The sequence below is a fragment of the Tamandua tetradactyla genome, chromosome 7 (assembly GCF_023851605.1).
Source record: "Tamandua tetradactyla isolate mTamTet1 chromosome 7, mTamTet1.pri, whole genome shotgun sequence".
Lineage (NCBI taxonomy): Eukaryota > Metazoa > Chordata > Mammalia > Pilosa > Myrmecophagidae > Tamandua > Tamandua tetradactyla.
In genome coordinates, this window is record NC_135333.1 from 175349076 (window position 1) to 175367987 (window position 18912).

The window sequence follows — 18912 nt, forward strand, 5'->3', positions numbered from 1 at the left end:
GCAATGCCCTCTAGAACCCTTGAAGGGCTGAGTCCCTTTAGAGGGCACCATGACATTTTTCATGTGCTACCTCATGTTCTTCTAATTTAACTTTCTTTTCCTTAAATACCAGCATTCAAATTGTTTAAACTGTATTCTTATACAAGTTTGTTACTTTTCCAAATTTATTGCTATATTATGGGCTAAAATGCCTCCGTGGGATTCCTTGCACTTAAATACCATTTATAACATTGTTTCTGTGGGAAAATGCATCCCCAACTCATAACAACTATGACTGCAAAACCAACTCGGGTAATACAGTACATTTGTAAATTGTAAATTTCATTCATTAATTCATTCAATCATTCATTAATTTAATAAATATTAGAGATTGTTCAGTGTTAGGCACTGCAACTCCTACTTACTTTGCCCTGACTTTGTTATGATTCTCTATTCTAGAGCCAAGCATTCTCTTTTTCAACAGCTAATCTGTGAGTTGTGTATGCGGAATTTTAATAAAATTAATATTAAAAATATATCTGTCCTTATTAAGCTATTGTGAAGGTGGATTTCAAACCTCCACCTAGCTGTATCTGAAATCCCCAGAAAGCTGCAAGATTGGCAACGGGAAGTGCAGAGATGGGCAGTCTGGAGTTGTTTTCCTCTGGAGCAGAGTGGTCTCTTACCCATACAAGACTAATGGGAAAGACGACATGGTGAGAAAAGAGCAGGTAGCCAGGTGAGTCAGGCCAGAGAAGGCTGGGGCTTCAAAAGGGGGAGAGAGAGGCAGGCAGGAGGAAGACATGTTCTACGATGTTGGGTAGCTGCATGGACAGTCCACACACTGGGCCCCTTCCTCTGCCTGCAATGTCCTGTCTCCTCTGCCTGGCGTTCAACCGCAACCCTCAAGTCCTAGCTTAACATGACTTTTTTTTTGTAAAGGCTTCCCTCCCTCATCCTTGACACCTGAGCAAAATAAATCTTCTTTCCATATGCTCTAGTAGCACTTGGCTACATGCTTCTAGAATAACACATCTACGTGCTTCCACCCCAACCTTCATGCTAGGGAGAAGGTACTTTGTCTTAGTTGTTTCTGAGATGCTGGTGCCTATTTCATTACCGAGCACAACAGCAGTTGCTTGGTGAATGCTTTTTAAGATGTAATGTATGGATGTAATGTGGGAAGATGAGGAATAGAGTAGCTCAAGATTAGCCCTGCTCCATGGAAAAGTTAGAGAAGGGACAGGAGGGCAACTGAGGCAGTGCGTCTGACCTGGGAGAGCTTCTGTACCACATGCAGCAGCCCTGGTTGCAGAAGCCAAGGAACTGAGAGGCAGAAAGCTGGAGCCTGGCGCGGAGACACGTAGCCCGTGGGAATGCATGGATGAGAGCCGGGGACTCACCCCACACCCCACACCCCACGCACCCGAGCTCCATCACCCGCTCCCATTCCCCACATTCCAGGCACCCCCACCCCACCAGCCCCCAGTGCACGTACCTACCCCCCACCCCCACCCCAAATGCAGCCCAGCCCACCCCTCTTGCACCCCTGCAAGCACTACCTCCCTCTCCCTGTTCCCTGCAAGCTGTTGCCAGTACATAAAGGCTGCGGGCACTGACCTCCATACCCAGGCTACCTCTGCCCCCCACCCATAGTGTAGCACAGTCTCACTCCGCCCCTGCTGAACTGAGTGCATCCGTTAATGGCACTCCCAGCCCATGCATGCGCATGGGGCCCCAAATACATCATTCAGCTCTGCAACCGCACTTTACAGCAGTCCTCAGCCTCACTCCCCAGCTCTGAGAAAGTGCCAATCTGAGCAGCCAGGTCACATCTGCCCCCAATCCATGAAGGTGTAATACCAACCTGCTGCCACAGCTCTACACATGTGTGCAAAGGGCCCCATGCCTTGGACCAGCTCACACCAGGATTATGTACCCCAGACCGGTGCACCCAGACAGCTACATCCTCCCTGGCCGCTGGGCGCCCACGTTCACAGGCATCAGCATAACATCCCCAACTTGCACCCATACCTGCCCTGAAGCAAATCATCACACTGAGTGCCCCACCCCATGCCCTGCTCCCTGCTGTACAACCATCCTACAAACACAAGGCCTTAGACGACTGAAAGAAATCAACTCCCAAAGTAAATCAATCAGGATATTTACATGCCATGAAGACAGCAGAAGATCACTAAGCATATCACAATGCAGACAGATACAGCCCTGCCTAATGACCAAATTAAAACACCAGAGGAGACACAGATGGAACAACTAATCAGAGGTGTTCATACAACTCTACTTAATAAAATAAGTGGGATAGCAAATGACATAAAGGAGATCAAGTAGGCACTAGAAGAGCCTAAAGAGGAATTTGAAAGAATACATAGAAAAATAGCAGATATCACAGAGATTAAGGTCTCTGTTGACCAAATAAAAGACATACTAGAGGCACACAACACCAGATTTGAAGAGACAGAAGAAAGAATAACTGATATAGAGGGCAAGACAACTGATTTCAAACACTTAAAACATAAAATGGCAAAAAAGATGGAAAAAAATGAATTGGATCTCAGGGAAATGATAGACAAAACAAAGTACACAAATATAAGAATCATTGGTCTCAGAAAGAGAAGAGAGGAATAAAGGGCTAGGAAGAGTAGTTGAGGATATAATGTGGGAAAGCTTTCCAACCCTCATAAAGGACATAAATACACAAGTCAAAGAAGCCCAAAGAACCTCAAACAGCATAAATCCAAATAAGCCTTCCCCAAGACACATACTAATCACTCTGTCAAATGTTGAAGAGAAGCAGAAAATCCTGAAAGTGGCAAGAGAAAAGCAATCTAATACATACAAGGGAAACCAAGTAAGACTGAGTTCTCTACTCAACTAGCATCCTGGAGGCAAGAAGGCAGTGGTATGATATAGTTAAGATCCTGAAAGAGAAAAACTCCCAGCCAAGAATTCTGTACCCAGCCAAATTGCCCTTCAAAATTGAGGGAGAGATTAAAGTTTTCACAGACAAAGAAGTCCTGAAAGAATCTGTCAATAAGAGACTAGCCCTACAAGAATACTAAAAGGAGTTCTGCCAGCTAAAAATAAAAGACAGGAGAAGGAGGTCTGGAGGAGGGCACAGAGTTGAAGGGTACCACTAAGGGCAGTTTAAAGAATACAAAGAGAAAGAGGGAAAGGAATATATACATCTGACAAATAAAACTAAAAAGATAAGATGGTGGAATCAAGAAACACCTTTTTGGTAATAACTTTGAATGTTAACAGACCAATTAAAAGACCCAGATTGTCAGAATGGATTAAGAAACATAATCCAGCTATATGCTGCTTATAAAAGACTCATCTTAGACACAAGGATACAAATAGATTGAAAGTGAAAGGATGGAAAAAGATATTCCATGCAAGTTGTAACCAAAAGAAAGCAGGAGTAGCCTTAATAATATTGGACAAAATAGACCTTAAAAGTAAAGACATCATAAGAGACAAAGAAGGACACTATATACTTATTAAAGTGCCAATTCACCAAGAAGATATAATAATCATAAATATTTATGCTCCCAATCAAGGAGCTCCAAAGTACATGAGACAGACATTGGCAAACCTGAAGTTTTTATCTATCTATCAGGGAGTGATAGATGATATCTAATTTAGTTATCAGGGAGTGATAGATGTTTCTACAATGGTAGTAGGAGACTTCACCACTCTCATCCATAGATAGAACAACCAGACAAAAAAATCAACAAGGAAAAAGAGAAGTTAATTAACTTGATAAATGAATTAGATCTAACAGACATATGTGCACTCAAAGCAAAAGAATATACATTCTTCCCTAGTGCTCGTGGAGCATTCTCCAGGATAGATCCTATGCTAGGGCACAAAACAGGTCTTTATAAATTTTAAAACATTGAAATTATTCAAAGCATTTTCTCTGATCACAATGGGGTGAAGCTGAATCTCAAAAACCACCAAAGAATGAGAACATTCACAAATATGAGGAGATTAAATAACACACTCTTAAATCACCAGTGGGTGAAAGAAGAAATTGCTAGAGAAATTAGTAACTATCTGGAGATGAATGAAAATAAGAATATAACTTATTAGAACTTATGGGATGTGGCAAAGGCTGTCCTGAGAGAGAAATTTATTGCCCTAAATACCTATATTAAAAAACAAGAAAGTGATTGCTTTCGCAGCACATATACTAAAATTGGAACAATACAGAGGAGATTAGGGCCCCTGTGCAAGGATGACAGGCAAATTCATTAAGCGTTCCATATTTTTAAAAAGAAAAAAAAATAAGAAAGAGCAAAAATCAAGGACTTAACAGCACTCCTGGAGGAACTTGAGACAGAACAGCAAACTAACCCCAAAGCAAATAGAAGAAGGAAACTAACAAAGATTAAAGCAGAGATAAATGAATGGGAGAACAAAAGAACAATAGAAAGAATCAATAAAACTGAAAGTTGGTTCTTTGAGAAAATCAATAAAATTGATGGGCCACTAGCAAGACTAACAAAGAAAAAAAGAGAGAGGATTCAAATAAACAAAGTCAGAAATGAGAAGTGGTGCATTATCACAGACCTCGAAGAAATAAAAGAAATTAGAAGAGGATACAAGAAATATCTACGCCAATAAACTAGACAACTTACATGAAATGGACAGATTCCTGGAGACACACAAACAAGCTACACTGACTCATGAAGAAATAGAAGATCTCAACAAACCAATTACAATCAGATTCAATCAGTCATCAAAAATCTTCCTAGAAAGAAAAGCCCAGGGCCAGATGGCTTCACGGGAGAATTTTATCAAACATTCCAAAAAGAACTAACACCAATCCTTCTTAAACTTTTCCAAAAAAATGAGGAAAAAGGAACTCTACCTAACTCATTTTATGAAGCTAATATTATTTTAACCAAAACTGGTTAAAAATGCTATAAGGAAGGAAAACTACAAGCCAATTTCCCTAAGGAACATAGATGCAAAAATTCCCAATAAAATATTAGCAAATCACATCCAACAACACATTGAAAGAATGATACATTATGACCAAGTGGGGTTTATATCAGGAATGCAAGGATGGTTCAACAAAAGAAAATCAATTTATACAGCACATTAACAAATAGAAAGGGAAAAATCACATGATCATCTCGATTGATGCTGAAAAAGCATTTGACAAAATTCAGCACCCTTTTCTGATAAAAACACTCCAGAAGATAGGAATAAAAGGTAACTAGCTCAATATGATAAAGGGAATATATGAAAAACCGATAGCCAGCATCATACTCAATGGAGAGAGACTGGAAGCTCTTCCCCTAAGATCAGGAACAAGACAAGGATGCCCTCTGTCACCACTATCATTCAACATTGTACTAGAAGTTCTAGTTAGAGAATCATGCAGGACAAAGAAATAAAAGGCATCCACAGCGGAAAGGAAGAAGTAAAACTCTCATTATTTGTAGATGATATGATACTACACTGGGAAGATCCTGAGAAATCTACAACAAAATTACTTGAGCTAATAAACAAATTCAGCAAGGTGGCAGGATATAAAATTTATGTGCAGAAATCAGTAGCATTTTGATACACAAGCAATGACCTAGCTGAAGAGCCAGTTAAGGAAAAAAATCCATTCAAAATAGCAACTAAAAGAATCAAGTACTTAGGAATGAACTTAACTAGGGATGTAAAGGACTTGTACACAGAAAACTACATAACATTGCTAAAAGAAATCAAAGGAGTGCTAAATAGGTGGAAAGACATTCCCTGCTCATGGATAGGAAGGCTAAATGTAGTTAAGATGCCAATTCTCCCCAAACTGATTCAACACAGTACCCATCAAAATTCCAACAACCTACTTTGAAGGTTTGGAAAAGCTAACTACCAAATACATCTGGAAGTTAAAGAGACCCTGAATAGCTAAAAGCATCCTAACAAAGAACGAAGCGGGAAGATTAACACTCCCTGACTTTGAAACATATTATAAAGCCAAATGGTCGAAACAGCATGGTACTGCCACAAAGATAGAAGCATTGATCAATGGAATTGAACAGAGAGTACAGAAATAGACCGCCAAATCTATGGTCAACTGATTTTTTCCTTTATACTTTTGGCATGGATTTCCCTGTTTATCAGTGAGGTTGAGCATTTTTTCATATTTTATGGGATATTCATGTTTCATGGTCTGTGGATGGCCCCATTGTTTCTTTACCCATTTTCTTTCCATTATTGTTTTTATCTATCTATTTAACATCTATCTATCTCTGTCTATCTATTCATGACTTGATTATATTTTCTAGACACTAACTTTGAATGGTATATGCATTGCAAATTCTGTGTTTTCATTTTTCTTTTGCTGATTTCTGACAAGATCACCAAATCCTCTGAACTGGGACAAAATAGTCTTTTCAATAATTAGGCATGGAAGAACTGGATATCAATAGCCAAGAGAATGAAAGAGGACCTCTATCTTATACCCTACACAAAAATTAACTCAAAGTGGATCAAACCCCTAAATATAAGAACTAGAGCCATAAAGCTTCTAGAAGAAAATGTAGGGAAACATCTTCAAGACCTGGTAATAGGAGGTACATTCCCCAAAGCTTTATACCCAAAGCACAAGCAACAAAAGAAAAAATAGATAAATGGAAACTCCTCAAAACAAAATCAACAATAAAAGAACAAACAGCCCAATTATAAAATGGGCTAAAGATATGAAAAGAAATTTTTCTGAAGAACAAATACATATGGCTCAAAAGCACATAAAGAGATGCTCATTTTCATTTGCTATAAGGGAAATGCAGATCAAGACTACAATGGGATACCTATAAGAATGGGTGCTATTAAACAAACAGGAAACTATAAATGTTGGAAAGAATGTGAGAAACTGGGACACTTATGCACTGCTGGTGGGAATGTATAATGATACAGCCACTATGGAAGACTGTTTGGTGGTTCCTTAGGAAATTAAATATCAGCTTGCCCTATGACCCAGCAATAGCACTAGCTGGTATATATTCAGAAGAGCTGAAAGCAGTGACACAGATATTTGCACACCAAAGTTCATAGTAGCATAATTCACAATGACCAAAAGATGGAAACAAACCAAATGTCCATCAACAGATAAGTGGATCAACAAAATGTGTTATATACATACAATGGTATATTATGCAGCAGTAAGACAAAATGATGTCCTGAAGCACATGACAAGATGGATGAGCCTTGAAGACATAATGCTGAGTGAAATTAGTCAGACACAAAAGGATAGATAATTGTATGATTCCACTTTTATGACCAGCATAAAGGTATAATCAGAGGCTTATAATACAGAATATAGGGGACTTAGAGATACATAGAAGCTAGAGAAGGGTAAACCGTTATCTAATGAGGTTGAACTCCAATGTAAGGGAATAGAAAGGAGTGAAGGTGGTTCTCTGGTGGATCTGTAAGTAATATTACGATATTGAAGATGAACAAGATTGAAAGGGGTTGTATAGACCTATGGGTCCCACCCATTAACACTAGAAATATGAATTAGTTCTCTTAAGAATTACTTCTAAGATATGATTCTTGTACAAAGAATGTTTAAGTCTAGGGTATGGGGGAAAACTCCTATTGCATGCTATGAACTGTGTTCAAAAGGAAACCACCAGCACTACCACAGCAACAGCAGAGGTAAATAATGGGGGGAGAGTTAAGAGGAGGTTTAGATTTCCTATTTGTCTAGGTTGTGTTTATTGGTTTTCTGTCTTTTGGGAACAATGGAATTATCTAAAATTGAGAGTGCTGATGGACTGTGGACTTTGGGCATTATACATGATGCCTGATGAATGCAGGTGGCTGAAGGATGCACTGACGGAGAAGTAGATTGGCGAATGATGATGTATACTTATGAACAAAGGTTGCACTGCTACAAAAAGGAACAAAGTCGTGAGGCATGCAGTAATGTGAATGAGCGTGTGGGACATTTGGTGAGACAAAACGAAACCAGAAACAAAAGAACAAGAATGGTATGGTCACCTTTAGAAAATACTTATAAGAAAACAGGGGCTTGGATTGTGAGCTTTTAGAGGAGACACATTAAATCCGGAGTGGTGATTATTATTTCTGGATTTTGAGCATCTGTTATATATATATATATATATATATATATATAACCTGATATTTAGGATAAGAACGAAGACAAATAGGTTGGGGTTAAAGAAATCCAGAACATAGGGGTAAGGAAGACAGTGTCTATATTTTAGAACCATACATACTCTTTGAGACCAACAGGAGAAACATTTATTTGATCTGGAACTGAAATTTTCTGTAATGCATAATCTGATTCAACCTATCTGTGTAGCTCATTTGAACAACTGAAACACAGGGAGCACAGAATGAGAAAGAGGTCCTTTAATTCTGTATAAATTGCTGTAATGCCTGGAAGCAGCCTAGAGTATATTAACCAGATAATCAGAAAGTATTGGCAATGTCCCCTGAGGGATGGGAGAAAGAGTATGGGACTATTAAACCTTACCATCAGGGAATTCCCTGATACTGTGTCAAACTTTAGGGACACCCAGATCAGTAGGCCATGCCCTCATTCATGAAGCTTACACTTGTGAAGGTTATATAGGTAGCGAAGAAGCTTAGACTACCCATAAGCATGCCTGAAAGTTCCTTCTGGAGGACCTCTGTTGTTGCTCAGATGTGGCCTCAGTCTCTCTAAGCCCAACTCTGCAATGAAATCGCTGCCCTCTCCCCTATTTGGGACATGACATCCAGGGGTGAAAGTCTCCCTGGCGACATGGGAGAGGACTCCCAGGGATGAATCCAGACCTGGCATCATGGAATCAACAATTCCATCATGACCAAAAGGGGGAAAAGAAGTGTAATTAATAAAGTATCAGTGGCAGAGAGAGTTCGAATTGAGTCAAGAGGCTACTCTGGAGGTTGCTCTTACTCAAGCTTCAGGTAGACCTTGTTACCTGTCATAACCTGCCAACCCCCAACCAGGACCATTCCAGCAGGGTACCGGGTGCTGGTCACTGAGGAGCCGAGTCCGTGCTGAGACCCCTGTCCTGAGCATGGCGGGGGCCTAAACGTGAGCAGCTAGTGACCACGTCCGAGTTACATTCTTAAAGAATCTGTCTGGGTTCTGAGGAGCCTATTGCAATAATTCAGGCAAAAGGAAAAAACGTGGTGTGTAAGTCGTCGGTGGTGGTGGGCACGGTGAGAAGTGTGTGAGGTCTGGCTGTACTTTGGAAGCTGGCAGGACAGCACACTGGGCTGTAGGCTGGGACCGAGAGGAAGCAGTGGGTCGCAGCCCTTCGGGCCCCTGAGGCGGGAAGCCCTGGGGGGCTGGCAGTGCACTGGCCTTCTGTCTGATCGTTGCCTTTGACATGCCTTTTACACTCCCAGTGGAGGTGCCATGTGGGTGGTTGTGTGCCTTTCTTGGAGTTTAGGGGAGAGATTGGACCTGAAGGTGAGAATCTGCACGTTTGCCAGCATGAAGGTGGTATTTCAAGCCACGAGAGTCGATGAGATTTCTTAGGGACTGGATAGAGACAGGAAAGAGGAGGGGTCGGAGGACTGGCAAGCTCCGGAAGCTAAGGAGGAGATGACAACACCATCCTACGAGCCCAGAGAGTAAAGAGATCAGAGACAATGCCTCTGAGAGCCAGCTGGAGAAAGGGTTTCAGGAGGATGGATGTGCTACGTCCTGTGCAGCTGGGAGACCAAGGAAGAGTAAGAACTGGGTATTAACGCTTGGATTTACTAAATGAAAGTCATTGGTGAGCTTGACAGGAGGCCTCAGCAAGAACAGCTTCATTTTAAAGCAAGATGGAGTGTTTCAAGAGCAATGGAAGGAAGACGTACAGGGAGCAAATAAAGACAATTCTTTCAAGGAGCTTTGCAGTAAAGGAAAGATGAGAGAATGGAAAGTAATGTAGGGCCTAAACAAGTGAGATTTTTTTGGTTTGACTAACCTGTTTTAAGCTAGAAGAAGTTACAGACTCAGAGTTATTTGACTCTGTGATGTGGAAATGCTAATGTTATCGCGTGCTGTTTCATAGGCACTTATCCGTCTGTCCTGCAGTAACCAGGACTCTTTCAGTTACAAACGACAGAAACCTGGCTACAATGAACTGACGGAAGACATAAAAGGCTGGAGAGAGTGTGGGATGAAAGGCTGGTGTTCTTAGATCGGTTGTATGTGATGGAAATGACCCAGTAGGGCAGGAAAGCCTAAAGATATGGGGAGAGAAAGGACAATTGCAGATGCAAAGTCCTTGAATAGGCAAAAGAGGGCTGCAGAGGGGCAGGCGCAGGGCTATGGGAGAGAGGGCCGGGGTGGAAGGGGTGAGATGGAGAAGCCTTTTCTGGTTGCTTTTATTTCCACAGTAAAATAAGAAGCAAAGTCAGGCTCAAAACAAGCGTGCAGAGAAGGTCTTGGAGGTGCGAGGAAAGAGAAGAAGATATGAAACTGTAGTCGGGAAGATGAGAAGGGGGCAGACCCCGAGGCTCAGCTGGGTAGGGCCTTGCTGTCTGGCCCTGGGACTCCTCCCTGCACCACCGTCCCAGAGCCCTGGACAAGCCTTGGAGGGGCTGTTGAATGAGCCCACCTTCTACTTTCTGCACTTCGGTTCCTGGGATGTCATGATGCGTGTTACCTGCTGCCCTTTCATGGCTTTGCTTCCCTCGGGCCAGCCCCTGGGAGCTGGGGAGCAGGAGGGACCCACAGGGGCAAAGGCGAAAGGCCAAGGGCCTCACGTGAAGTTTCCCAACAGTCGCCCTTCCAGGGGCCTCGAAATTTCCTCAGGGGGCACAGAGGGCTTTGCATTCCAATGTCAAAGCCCTTTGGCCTCTGTATTTTTGCAGTTTTTCTGTAAACTTACAACTTCTCTAATAAAAATCTTTACAAATCATTTGGTGATAATCCTAATAATACCAACAATTGTACCAGCGAACACCCTCGCTGAGCCCCTCTGGGTGCCAAGCGGTCCTCTACATCCTTTCCTAAAACCATGCCAGAGCCTCATTGCTTGTGCGCTGTTACAGAGGGAACTGAGGGCTCAAAAGGTTCAAGAACCTGCCCGAGGTCCACAGTCCACTCATCTCAGAGGTGGGGTTCAAATCCACTGCCTGTCCCTTGCATCTCCTCAGGGGCACAGAGCACCCAGGCCTGGCGCCCTCCTCACCCACCTCCTGCCCAGCCCTGTGCATACCTGCTGTGCAAAACGGTTCTAGTCCCTGCAAAGGCACTGCCCACGTGCCTGTGTCTCTGCAGAGATTATTTCCCTCAGTCTTGAATATCCTTCTCCTCGTGAGCCTCCTTTTAAAAAATATTGTTATTGATAAATCTTCACACACACACATTCCATCCACGGTGTGCAGTCAGTGGCTCACAGTGTCATCGCATAGCTGTGTATTCACATCCATGATCATTTTTAGAGCGTTTGCATCACTCCAGAAAAAGAAATAAAAAGACTAAAGAAAAAACTCATACATCCCATACCCCTTACCTCTCCCTCTCATTGACCCACAGTATTTCAATCTACCCAATTTTTACCCTTTAGCTCCTCCTATTTTAAATTTTTTATCCTTGTTTTTTTTTACACATCTGTCCATACCCTGGATAAAAGGAGCATCAGACACAAGGTTTTCACAATCACACAGTCACATTGTAAAAGCTATATCATTATACAATCATCTTCAGGAAATATGGCTACTGGAACACAGCTCTGCAGTTCCAGGCACTTCCCTCCAGCCACTCCAGTGCCCCATGAACTAAAATGGGGAATCTATATAATGCGTAAGAATAATCTCCAGGGTAACCTCTCGACTCTGTGAAATCTCTCAGCTGCTGACACTGTTTCATTTCTCTCTTCCCTCTTTTGGTCAAGAAGGTTTTCCCCATGAGCCTCTTAACAAATTCATCTTATATCACGTCTGCCGTCAATTAAATGCAATTAATACATATTAATTGTACATCGTTTGTTCCAAACACCAAGCTGGGCACTTGAGGTTCAGTAAAAAGGAGACCCTGGCTTCTGCCTTCAGTGGTGCCTGCTGTCTGAGGGGCACATTCAGGGAGGGATGCCCGCGGTGAAGGCTGGAGCTCGAGAGCAGGCCCGAAGGTGCCCGAGGGCAGAAGCCACCGCTGTGGCTGTGCTGTGATTGTTTCTGCGGCTCTCTTTGCTGCGGGTGATGGGCCGTTCCTGCAGATACATGTATTGACATCATCACGGGTGCAGTATACTTTACAGAATCCTTGTGGTGGTGTTCCAAGAAATAGCAAGTCTTTGAAGAAAAATGCACCCTTAAATCAGCAATTTTGATGCAAATTTCTGTGTGAAGAGACCGATGTCACTTCATTCTGCAGTCCTGGTGCTGTCATCTCTCTGAGCGTGTTACTCATGACAGGCCGCAGTGCTTTGTAAATACCGTTAAACTCAATAGTTCTTATTTTTAAAACAGGTTTTAGAAATCCATAAAATTGAGTAGAATATATCATAATGGGAGTGTTTTAAGAATAGCTTATGATCCTGGAAATTCCTGGAATTTCCAAGGAATTCCAGTTTCTTCTTCCCAGATCCTAAAGATAAGTACCTGTTGGAAACGTGGAAACCTCTGAGTTGGTTTAGGTCAATTTCCTCTCTTTTCTCTGTCTACCTCTGGACCTGTCATTGCTCTTATCAGCCCCACTGTTTCATCGGCATCCCTCACTCAGCTGAGGGCATCCACACTGCACCCCACACCTGGAACTGTCGCACTGCACCCCACACCGGGGAGCCTCCGCACTGCACCCCACACCCGGGAGCCTCCTCACTGCACCCCACACCCGGGAGCCTCCGCACTGCACCCCACTCCTGGGAATGTGCACACTGCACCCCACACCTGGGACTGTCGCACTGCACCCCACACCGGGGAGCCTCCGCACTGCACCCCACACCCGGGAGCCTCCTCACTGCACCCCACACCCGGGAGCCTCCGCACTGCACCCCACTCCTGGGAATGTGCACACTGCACCCCACACCTGGGAGCATCCACACTGCACCCCACACCTGGGAACCTCTGCACTGCAGCTCACACTTGGAGCATGCTTATTTCTCTAACCCTATCTCAGGACCTGGCCCTGCCTGGCTTCCAGGAGCTTTTTGCTGGATTGGCTGCACGATGCTGTAAATATAATTAATGCTCTAAATTGGTTACAGTGGCAAATTTTCTATTATAATAAAACAAATAAGAATAAACACAATAAAACAAAGAGAACCAGAAATTTGCTGAGTGAAGGAATTCAGTCACAGTGTTAGGATAGACTTGGCTGTAATAAGCAAAAACCAACATTGCCTCAAACAAGATAGAAGTTTCTCTCTCTCTCTTATTCAGAGCACAGAGGTGGCCAGTCCAGGGCTGCCATAACTCTTCCCCTTAAACCGCTCCCGGGCTTGGACGGCACTGCCCTGCCCCGTGAGGTCAGCCTTAGACCAGCCGGCCAGAGGACACAACAGGGAAGGACGCATTGCCACCAAAAATTGCATGTGTCTTCCCAGGAAATACTCACAACACTTCTGCTCCATCCATAAACCATCTGAGTCAGACAGCCACACAGCTACGAGGAGGACTGCGAATTGGTCTTTTCCAGGCTCAGTGTGCACAGCTGAAAATCAAGGATCTCGTAGACTGTCGGTGGGCGTGTAAAACGGCGCAGCTGCTGTGGACAACAGTCTGGAAATTCCTCGAAAAGTTAAAGTTAGAGTCACCATATGCTTTGGCAATCCCACTTCTAGAACTATCTCAGGAGAGTGAAAACACACATTCATACAAAAACTTGTGCTTGAATGTTCACAGAGACATCGCTTATAATAGCCAAACAGTGAAAACAATCTGGGTGCATTGATGGATAAACGAATAAGGAGAAGGTGGTAAATTCATACAATGGGTATTATTTGACAATAAAAAGAAGTACCAATAGGTACTACAACATAGGTGGACCTCGAAAGCCTTATGTCCAGTGAGAGAAGCCAAACCCCAAATGCCACATAGTATATGATTGCGATTATAAGAAACGTCCAGAATAGGCAAATCTGTAGAGAGAGAGAGTAGTTTAGTGGTTGCCAGGGGAGGGGATGGTGGGTGGTGGTGGAGGGAAGGGCAGTGATTGCTAATGGTTATGGAATTCATTTTGGGGGTGACGAAAATAATATAGGGTTAGATAGTGGGGGTGGTCGCACCACCTTGAGAACATACTAAAAATCATTTAATTGTATAACTTTCAAATGACAAATGTTGTAGTATGTGAATTATATCTCAACTAAAAAATAAAAAATTTAAATCAAGTATTCTATTACTGAAAAAGAAGGGGAGAATAACAATCTGGGGATAACTGTCAGAATTCTCTAGAGTGAGTTACTAGAAGAATATTCTCTTGAGAACATGTTTGGGTTAACAGAAGAGAAAGAAAAAGCGTTTTTTTTTTCTCTAAAAAAATAAGTTTGCAACCCTACACAGAGAAACTGGTCCAAGAAAAGTTCGCAGAGAGATATTCTGAAGTTCCAAAAACTCAGGCTCGGTTTATCATCTCCTTGTAACATTTCCTGGGAGTTAAACTTGGCTTTCCATCCATGTTACTACTCATAAAACAAAAAGTTTTGGAAAGTAACGTTTGCGCCACAAGGTCAGTGGCTTTCAACATCGATAAAATTAGCAATTCAACTCCCTGCTACCAGTGATTTTTAAAGTATGACTTGTCTGAGCCTTGGAAAAGCTCCAGAGAAATCATGTCATTAAACAGGACACTGGGAACAGTAGCACCACGCAGATCTCTAAATCTGAAACCTTGAATTCATAGACAATAACGCTAAGAATAATGGGCAGATTAGGGAGAAAGTGTGGCACCGTGGAAAGGTCGATGATGTCGGCATTACTTCAGCATTTGAGTCCTGGCAACGGGGTCTGCTAGTCAGGAGACTTTGTCAAGTTATCTAACCTTTCTGAGGCTCAGTACACCAAGGTTTCTGATTTAGGGAGAGGCGTGCGACTAAATCGGCCAAATGCCTTGTCTAATGGGAGCAGCTCCGAGAGCTAGATAATGATTTCTTGGGAGCATTTCCCAGGCTCGTCCACCTCAAATTCTCTTTGCCTTTTCCTCCAGGTCTCAGTGGACGGCATCCCCAGTGGCTGAAGCCAGAGTCGGGGGGTCAGGTTCTGATCCTCCTCTTGCCATCTCCCACTTGGGGTGGATCACGAAGCCCTCGTGCTCTGCCGACCCCTTGCACATCCGCCCCTTCCCTCCTTCCACTCTGCCCCTGTCCTGTGTGGCCCTCCCTGTCCTTTACCTGTGCCGCCGCAATCAGGAATGGGTTCTCTTTCTCCGTGTTGTCCCTCCCTCTGTTCTAATTTCTACCCTCTGTTGGAAATTACTTTTCCAAGATGATAACCTTGTCGCGTCAGTTCCCTGCTCAAAGTTTGTCGATGAACCCCGCCCCCATATATAATTTGGGGACTGCCAGCATATATAATATGTGGGGCCAAATGCAAAATGAAAATGTGGGGGCCCTTGTTCAAAACCAGGGGAAAGTGCCAGTAAAGGTACTAAAATTATAAAGCTTTTCTCTGTCTTTTATGGCATCTCTCTGAGCTTGCCATGGTGTTTTTAATTTGCCATTTGATGGCATTTTACTTCAAAAAAATAGATTACGAATTATTAGCATGCATGGTAGTGTTTATCTTTTTGCTTGCAATTCCAGTCCTCAATGCAGGTATTAGAGTGTGTCGTACGTGTCTGGAAGCACTAAATTAAACAACTCATGTTTTGTAGACTGTATGCATTTCGTTCTTACCCAAACAGTGGAAACACTGTACAACATCAACTCTTTTAGCTTATTTCTTTTTTTTGAACATTTTTATTGAAAAATCTTCACACATAACAATCCATTCATAGTGTACGATCAATGGCTCACAGTGTCATCACAGAGTTGTGCACGCATCACCAGGATCATTTTTCAGAACATCTACATCACTCCAGAATAAGAAATAACAATCCATTCATAGTGTACGATCAGGGGCTCACAGTGTCATCACAGAGTTGTGCATGCATCACCAGGATCATTTTTCAGAACATCTGCATCACTCCAGAAAAAGAAATAAAAAGAAAAAAGAAAAAATTCATACATCCCATACCCCTTATCCCTCCCTCTCATCAACCCACTGGTATTTCAGTCTACCCAACTTCTTTTTTTTACCTCTTATCCCCACATTATTTATTTTTCCTTCTTTTTTTACTCATCTGTCCATAACCTGTATAAAAGGAGCATCAGATACAAGGTTTTACAATCACATGGTCACAGTATAAAAATTATATTGATATGCAATTGTCTTCTAGAATCAAGGCTACTGGAATACAGCTCAACAGTTTCAGGTACTTCCTTCTAGTAACCCCAATACACCATAAACTAAGAAGAGATGTTTATATATACAAATAACATCCAGGACAACCTCTCAACTCTGTTCGAAATCTCTCGGCCACTGAAACTTTATTTTGTCTCATTTCTCTCTTCCCCCTTTTGGTCAAGAAGGCTTCTCAATCCCTTGATTTTAGGTCCCAGCTCATCCCACGAGTTCTGTCTCACATTGCCAGGGAGGTTTACACCCCTGGGAGTCACATCCCATGTGGCGGGAGGAGGGCAGTGCGTTCACCTGCCGAGTTGGCTTAGAGAGAGAGGCCATTAGGTCTCTTGATGTGCGCACATCTGTCCACACTGCATGGAAGCTGGTGGTTTCCACAGAGTGCTTACCTTGCACTCACTCTGAACCTTGCTAAACATAGTGGGTCCCCTGGAACTCCGTGACTGGGGCAATGAGGATGCTATATGCTAACGGAGCAGTAAGGAAATGCAAACATGCATATGGCCCATCCCTCCTCTGCTCCATTCTTTCCTTGAAGTTCACTTAAAAACACAGGTTTAAAGATAAAATAATTCAGAATTTCAAGGCTGTCCAACCGCAGAGCATTAACCAAGCATGGAGCCTATGCTGGTTTGAAAGGATTTATGTACCCTGGAAAAGCTGTGTTTAGTCCTAATCAGTCTTGGGGGAGTAAAGGTTTCTTCTAATCCTTATTCAGTACTGTAGGTTGGAAACTTGATTCGGTTATCTCCATGGAGATGTGACTCAATCAACTGTGGCTATTAAACTTGATTAGGTGGAGATGTGTCTCCATCCATTCTATGTGGGTCTTGATTAGTTTACAAGGATCCTATAAAAGAGGAGATATTTTTGGAGAGAGTTCGTGTTTAGAAAAAGGAGAGAGCCGCAGAACCATGAAGGACAAGAGAACCACAGAGCCCACCAGCCAGCGACCTTTGGAGATGAAGAAGGAAAATGCCTCCCAGGGAGCTTCATGAAACAGGAAGCTAGGAGAGAAAGCTAGCAGACGTCACCATGTTCACCATGTGTCCCTCCAGTTTCTCTCTCGGGAGAGAGAAATCCTGAACTTCATTGGCCTTCTTGAACCAAGGTATCTTTCCCTGGATGCCTTAGATTGGACATTTATATAGACTTGCTTTAATTGGGACATTTTCTTGGCTTTAGAACTGTAAACTAGCAGCTTATTAAATTCCCCTTTCTAAAAGCTGTTCTGTTTCTGGCAGTATTGCATTCTGGCAGCTAGCAAACCAGAACAGGGCCCTTCTAAGTTTGGGACTCTGTTTGAGGCCCAGTTCTCATGCCCCTGAAACTGGCCCTGCTCCCCATTTCTACAGGATAAGTTCAAGCTGCTTCAAATGAAATGCCAGCTCCTTTATAATTAGGTCTAAGCCTTCCTTCCTTTTTCCATTCACTCCCCCACCTTCCTTGTCCTTCAGAAGTTTTTGCTTCTGCAAGGAAGAATTACAGGCAGTCTTTTCTCACACCAGTCTCAGTGCCTAAGATGCCTAAAAACTCCTGCTCATCCTTCAGTCTCAGCTCATAGAGGGACTCTTCCTAAAGGCACCCTTGACTCCCCGCAGAAGACTGGCATGCTCTTTTCTTGTGCTTCCCCATACTTTGAACATACAGCTTCTAGCCGTTGGTTAAAGCTTGTGTTTCTCTCTCTTCACCAGACTAAGCTCCTGAAGTTCAGCAAGGTTTCTTTTCTTTTTTGAACTCCCAATGTCCAAGAGAGTGTCTGTCACATGGAAAGGTCTCAATAAAATATTTGTAAAATGAATGAAGGGATGAAGCATTCATCATGGTGCCCAGCATACAGTAGGGATTCATTAATAATTAGCTTTTCAAAAATATTTACTGAAGACCTGCTATATAATGGCCTCTATGCCATGTCATCCTTCCTTCCTTCAACAGGCATTAAGACTAAAGCTGCATACATTGGTAAACGAGATGGCCAAGTCCCTTCCCTTTAAGCCCTAACATTCTAGTGGACTCCCAGTAAGTGTCATTTCACCTCCTCCCCCTTTCACTGCACCCACCAGGAAGTAAGAGATCAGGGCATACATATTTTAAGACTTTCTCTTCTTCCACTCTCTGCTGAGGATTCTCTTTCTTGGTCCTATTCTCAGGTACCATGAAAGGGATGCTTGATCCTGCCTGAGTTTTTCCAACCACTGAAGAAATCAACAAAGATAAACACAATCAGCCGTTCAGCCCCTGCACCTACTCAGGTTTTCTTACCAGGTTTCCCAGAGCTTGTTCTCTGCAAGTTCAAGAAAGCCACTAAATGTTGAGTCTTCATTTCATTCTTTTCCCCTTACCTCGTTGTTTCTCTTAAAAATCTGAGGAAAATTTCCTCGAAACACATGCCGTATCTGGTAACCCAAACTGCACGGGTCTCAAAAGGACACATATCGTGTGATCTCACTGATATGAAATAATTGGAATAAGCGCATTTATAGAGTTAGAAACGCGAATGCAGGTTCCCACAGGGAACGGGGAGCT

General features: G+C 42.8%; 1 protein-coding gene and 1 pseudogene across 1 annotated transcript in view; one reads left to right on the forward strand and one right to left on the reverse strand.

Moving 5' to 3' along the window:
• Window positions 1-13671, reverse strand: part of APPL2 (adaptor protein, phosphotyrosine interacting with PH domain and leucine zipper 2) — a 109371-nt gene extending 95700 nt beyond the window's left edge. The window contains exon 1 of the mRNA XM_077111900.1: window positions 13544-13671. Within this exon, the coding sequence (XP_076968015.1) occupies window positions 13544-13570 (27 nt within the window). The 5' untranslated portion in view covers window positions 13571-13671. The remainder of the gene's footprint in view (window positions 1-13543) is intronic.
• Window positions 4176-4275, forward strand: LOC143642990 (U6 spliceosomal RNA; annotated as a pseudogene).
• Window positions 13672-18912: the final 5241 nt, after the last annotated feature.